The sequence below is a fragment of the Sminthopsis crassicaudata genome, chromosome 4 (assembly GCF_048593235.1).
Source record: "Sminthopsis crassicaudata isolate SCR6 chromosome 4, ASM4859323v1, whole genome shotgun sequence".
Lineage (NCBI taxonomy): Eukaryota > Metazoa > Chordata > Mammalia > Dasyuromorphia > Dasyuridae > Sminthopsis > Sminthopsis crassicaudata.
The window spans coordinates 302,336,431-302,342,175 of NC_133620.1; the positions used below are offsets into that span (position 1 = coordinate 302,336,431).

General features: G+C 36.0%; 1 protein-coding gene across 1 annotated transcript; it reads right to left on the reverse strand.

The window, feature by feature from the left end:
• Window positions 1–3,526: 3,526 nt before the first annotated feature.
• Window positions 3,527–4,039, reverse strand: LOC141566853 (histone H3). Its single transcript, XM_074311975.1, has one exon. It carries the CDS (start codon window positions 3,992–3,994, stop codon window positions 3,584–3,586), a length of 411 nt encoding a protein of 136 aa, XP_074168076.1. The 5' UTR covers window positions 3,995–4,039; the 3' UTR covers window positions 3,527–3,583.
• Window positions 4,040–5,745: the final 1,706 nt, after the last annotated feature.

Consider the following 5,745-nt stretch of genomic DNA (forward strand, 5'->3'; position numbering starts at 1 on the left):
ACATCCCATTAGAATGTAAGCTCCTTGTCTCCTGCCCTTAGCAGAATGTCTGAAACATTAGTAAAGATTAATAACGTCTTTTGACTTAATGATTAAAAATTGGAGAGTTTCTACTACATAGGCATTCTTGAGAGTTCTTTCCGTTTTAAATTTGTGATCCTATTTATAGTCTAAATCTATTTCTTCCCTTTCCTACACCATAGCCCTTAAAAAATTTGAAAATACCTATCATACCTACCCTGTTCCCATTCTTCACCCTTGTTCTCCAGGCTAAGCTTTTCAATTTCCCTCACCCTTCTGATTTGTCTCCAATTTACCAATTTCTCTTCTTGACATAATATTCCAATTTCTCCATCAGATGTTTAGGATTAAATTACAGAGTTGCCTATCTGTATCTATGGAAGGAAAACTAACATATTATGAGTTCCTCCACATTTGGTGCTTGAAAGATGTCTTTGAGGCCATTGGTTAAAAATAAAAATTTTATGGGTCATATATGCACATATGTACACATGCATATCTTTATATGTCTCTGTCTATATGTATCCCCCAGTTACTGATATGGAAGTTAATTTAAAAGGAGCCAAACTACTAAATTTCACAGGTATTTAGAAAGCAAGATAAATTCTTTAAAAGAAAGTCACCTGTATGAATGAGAAGTAGGAATATTAGTGAGGCAATATAGTCACACTGATACTTGTAGAGAAGTGGTAATCAATAAAGAACTTGCTTTAGCTGATTTACTTTTTCATTGAAGCACTCAGAATTGAAAATCTGACAAAGATGGACACTAGTTACATGCCTCTTATCAAATTATTTGTTGAACTTTTCTTTGTGGTTAAATTTACAGGATCATAAATGATAGAAAGAACAAGAGAAATCTAGAAGTACTTTTATTTTTACAGATAAGGAAAAGGGATTCAAAGAAGCTCATGTGATTTATCCAAAGTCACACAGTAAATTATGGAATGGGATTAGAATCCAGGATCTCTGGTTGTAAATTCTTTCAATCCCAAAGTTTAAAAATGACTTCTAGCAATCAAATAACATTTTCAAGAGGACTATGAAAAGATGTTTTGGATTATAGGACTCGATTTGCACGACTTCCAGGGTACTGGAGCTCTTGCTGATTTTCACTTTTCTTAGGTGATCAAGCAGACTGGATACCAAACAGGACACTACTCTGTGCTAATGTCTTCGCTTAAAGATTTGTTGAATTCATGGCAGAAACTAGGCATGGACCCACATTTAACACCACATACTAAGATAAAATCAAAATGGGTCCAAGCTTTAGGCATAAAGAATGAGATAATAAATAAATTAGAGGAACATAGGATAGTTCACTTCTCAGACTGGTGGAGGACGAAGGAATTTGTGTCCAAAGAAGAATTAGAGATCATTATTGATCACAAAATAGAAAATTTTGATTACATCAAATTAAAAATTTTTTTTCACAAACAAAACTAATGCAAACAAGATTAGAAGGGAAGCAACAAACTGGGAAAACATTTTTACAGTTAAAGGTTCTGATAAAGGCCTAATCTCCAAAATATACAGAGAATTGACTTTAATTTATAAGAAATCAAGCCATTCTCCTATTGATAAATGGTCAAAGGATAGGAACAGACAATTTTCAGATGATGAAATTAAAACTATTTCCACTCATATGAAAGAGTGTTCCAAATCACTATTGATCAGAGAAATGCAAATTAAGACAACTTTGAGATACCACTATACACCTGTCAGATTGGCTAAGATGACAGGAACAAATAATGATGAATGTTGGAGGGGCTGTGGGAAAACTGGGACACTGATACATTGTTGGTGGAGTTGTGAAAGAATCCAACCATTCTGGAGAGCAATCTGGAATTATGCCCCAAAAGTTATCAAAATGTGCATACCCTTTGACCCAGCAGTGCTACTACTGGGTTTATATCCCAAGGAAATATTAAAGAAGGAAAAGGGACCTGTGTGTGCCATAATGTTTGTGGCAGCCCTTTTTGTAGTGGCTAGAAACTGGAAGATGAATGGATGCCCATCAATTGGAGAATGGTTGGGTAAATTATGGTATATGAAGGTTATGGAATATTATTGTTCTATAAGAAATGACCAACAGGAGGAATACAGAGAGGCTTGGAGAGACTTACATCAACTGATGCTGAGTGAAACGAGCAGAACCAGAAGATCATTATACACTTCAACAATGATACTGTATGAGGATGTATGCTGATGGAAGTGGATATCTTCAACATAGAAAAGAGCTAATCCAATTCCAATTGATCAATGATGGACAGAATCAGCTACATCCAGAAAAGGAACACTGGGAAATGAGTGTAAACTGTGAACATTGTTTTTTCTTACCAGATTATTTTTACCTTCCGAATACAATTCTTCCTTTGCAACAACAACAACAAAATTTGGTTCTGCACATATGTATTGTACCTAGGATATACTATATTTAATATGTATGGGAATGCCTGCCATCTAGAGGAGGGGATGGAGGGAAGAAGGGGAAAAATTTGGAACAGAAGGGAGTACAAGGGATAATGTTGTAAAAAATTACCTATGCATATATACTGTCAAAAAATGTTATAATTATAAAATTTTTAAAAATTGTTGAATTCTTATCTCTTGCATATATAACCAGCCGCAAGTGGCAGTGAAGGATGCGAATTATTTTTGTTGTCCGGCTGTATTGCCAGCTAATTCTAAGATTCTAGCTGTTAAGGGTTCAAGAGTGCTTTCAATGGTCCAGGCGCCACCTCGTTCTGCACAAGTGACTTGGCAGAGCTCACGAGAAACTGCATTCCTGCTACAGAAGATCGAGAAATCGGAGACAGAAAACACACACAAAAAGGAATCTATTTCTTGCCTTTTCAATGGATGGGAGAAACTATAGAACTGAAAATAAAGTTTAAAAGAAGAAAACAGATTATACAAACAAAAAAAGACAGTTCAATCGCTGAAAACGATTCACATTAGGGAACTCTGACTGGTTGATAGTAGTTTGATTCATTGGCCAATAAGAAACAAAATCCAGAATCTCTTAATTTGCATACGCCCCTTTAAAACTACCGAGCTTAACGTAAAGTATTAAAACGTTGATCGTTTTTTGTGTATGACGGCAATCTCCTAGACAAAGCTTTTGCGTTTTAGTTTTGTGATTCCATGGTTTTTAAATTAAACACTTAGCCAGGCGAAGTGTGCCGTAAATCGCTGGGTCCCAAGTCAGGAAAACTCCTTTAAGTTCAAACTTTAACTCGGGCTCTTTCAGGCTTGTGGGAAATTACCCCATTTGATTCAACTACTTTTAATAAGCAACTAAAGGTTTACGTCTCGCTAGATAACGACGGACTACGTAGCTAAAAATTAAACAAAACTTAGTTCCGGGAACAGTGTGTGAATTAGTTGGATAAAATTACAAATGAGATTATGAAGTTTTTACTTACAGTAGCGAACAAGGCATTCAAAGCCCAGGTAGTTGAAAATTGATTTTGTAAGATTACAGCCATTTTGAATGAAAATGCAGGTGGCTCTGAAAAGAGCCTTTTGGTTTGCCTATTTCAAAATGTAACTGTAAATCTTAAGCCCTTTCTCCACGAATACGGCGAGCCAACTGAATATCTTTGGGCATGATGGTGACCCGCTTGGCGTGGATGGCGCACAGATTGGTATCTTCAAACAGCCCAACAAGGTAAGCTTCGCTGGCCTCTTGCAAGGCCATCACGGCTGAGCTTTGGAAGCGAAGATCAGTCTTGAAGTCCTGGGCAATCTCGCGAACAAGCCGCTGAAAAGGCAACTTGCGAATGAGTAGTTCTGTGGATTTTTGATAACGACGGATTTCTCGGAGAGCCACGGTGCCGGGACGGTAGCGATGAGGTTTTTTCACGCCGCCGGTAGCTGGAGCACTTTTCCGAGCTGCTTTAGTAGCAAGTTGCTTGCGGGGCGCCTTGCCGCCGGTAGACTTACGAGCAGTTTGTTTGGTACGAGCCATATTGCAAATGAAACAACTCTTTTAACATATAACTGAGTAAGAGCAGGCGCTTGCTGCCCCTTTTATAGAGTCAGGATTGTATTGATTGGACTGAAGTCATATTCGAAGACCTGTGCTTCAACCCTATTGGCTCATAAGTCAATCCTCTCAGTGGATGAACTCAGAAATTGCATGTCTAAATGGAGCCTCACCTCTAGCTTATTTACAGCCCTTTACTCTCTTATTCTCTCATCTTTGGGAATTCCTTTTTTTTTTTTTTTTTTTAAACCAATATCTATTCTATATGTTAGTTTTCGCATAATTTGCTTATTTTCGATACTATTTTACCTTTTTAAATTTTAGTTTGTTCTTCAAAATAAACTAAAAGTTTGGCTTGCAACGGAAATTTTTTATATTTGAAAAAACAAAAAAACAAAAAACACTCGGCCGTTCCAGGATGGTCACTGTTTATAACTATTTCTTTCTCTTCTCTCAATTTATTTCATTCTCTACCACCTCTTTTCCATGCTTTCATCACAAGCCCCCAGCCTATTATCCTTCATGAGTTGTGGCAACTTTATGATACAGATTTTTGCTTTCCTCTGATAACGGATTCCTCGTGTGAAAAATTCTACTCTTAATTGACTGGAATGTCTAAGAAATTGTATGATTTCCTGATAGTCAGGTAGTTAGAATCTATCAGAGGCCAGATAAATCCCAGTGTTTTAGAATCCAAAACCTTTATCTCCCGCCCTTCGCCTCACTTCCTTCACAATGCTACCTCTCAATTTGTGGTTATTATTTATTTTAAAAAGAAATAAAGAAAGAAAATTCAAGGTCTGTTTTTTTTTTTTTTAATCAACACTTTATTCATGCCACTCTAACAAATCAACCAGTAAGCATTGATTAAGATATTTGTGCTGGTGATACAAGTATAAAAATGATTATATTTTACCCATTGAAGACACGTTGGTACAAGATGATAACTGGGGGGGAAACCAGGCATTACATGAGCAAGATTATAAAACACTTTCCATACAAAGTCAGATTTAAATAATTGGAAAACTATTAAATGCTCTTGGATAGGCTGAGCGAATATAATAAAGATGACAGTACTCCCCAAACTAATCTATTTATTTAGTGCTATACCAATCAGACTCCCAAGAAACTATTTTAATGACCTAGAAAAAAAATAACAAAATTCATATGGAAGAATAAAAGGTCGAGAATTTCAAGGGAATTAATGAAAAAAAAAATCAAATTGCCTAGCTGTATCTGATCTAGAACTATAGTATAAAGCAGCAGTCACCAAAACCATTTGTTATTGGCTAAGAAATAGACTAGTTGATCAGTGGAATAGGTTAAGTTCACAAGACAAAATAGTGAACAACTATAGCAATCTAGTGTTTGACAAACCCAAAGATCCCAACTTTTGGGATAAGAATTCATTATTTGACAAAAACTGCTGGGAAAACTGGAAATTAGTATGGCAGAAACTAGGCATGGACCCACATTTAACACCTTACAAAAAGATGAGATCAAAATGGGTTCATGATTTAGGCATAAAGAAGGAGATCATAAATAAATTAGAGGAACATAGGATGGTTTACCTCTCAGACTTGTGGAGGAGGAAGGAATTTTGTGACCAAAGAAGAACTAGAGATCATTGTTGATCACAAAATAGAAAATTTTGATTACCTCAAATTAAAAAGCCTTTGTACAAACAAAACTAATACAAACAAAATTAGAAGGGAAGCAATAAACTGGGAAAA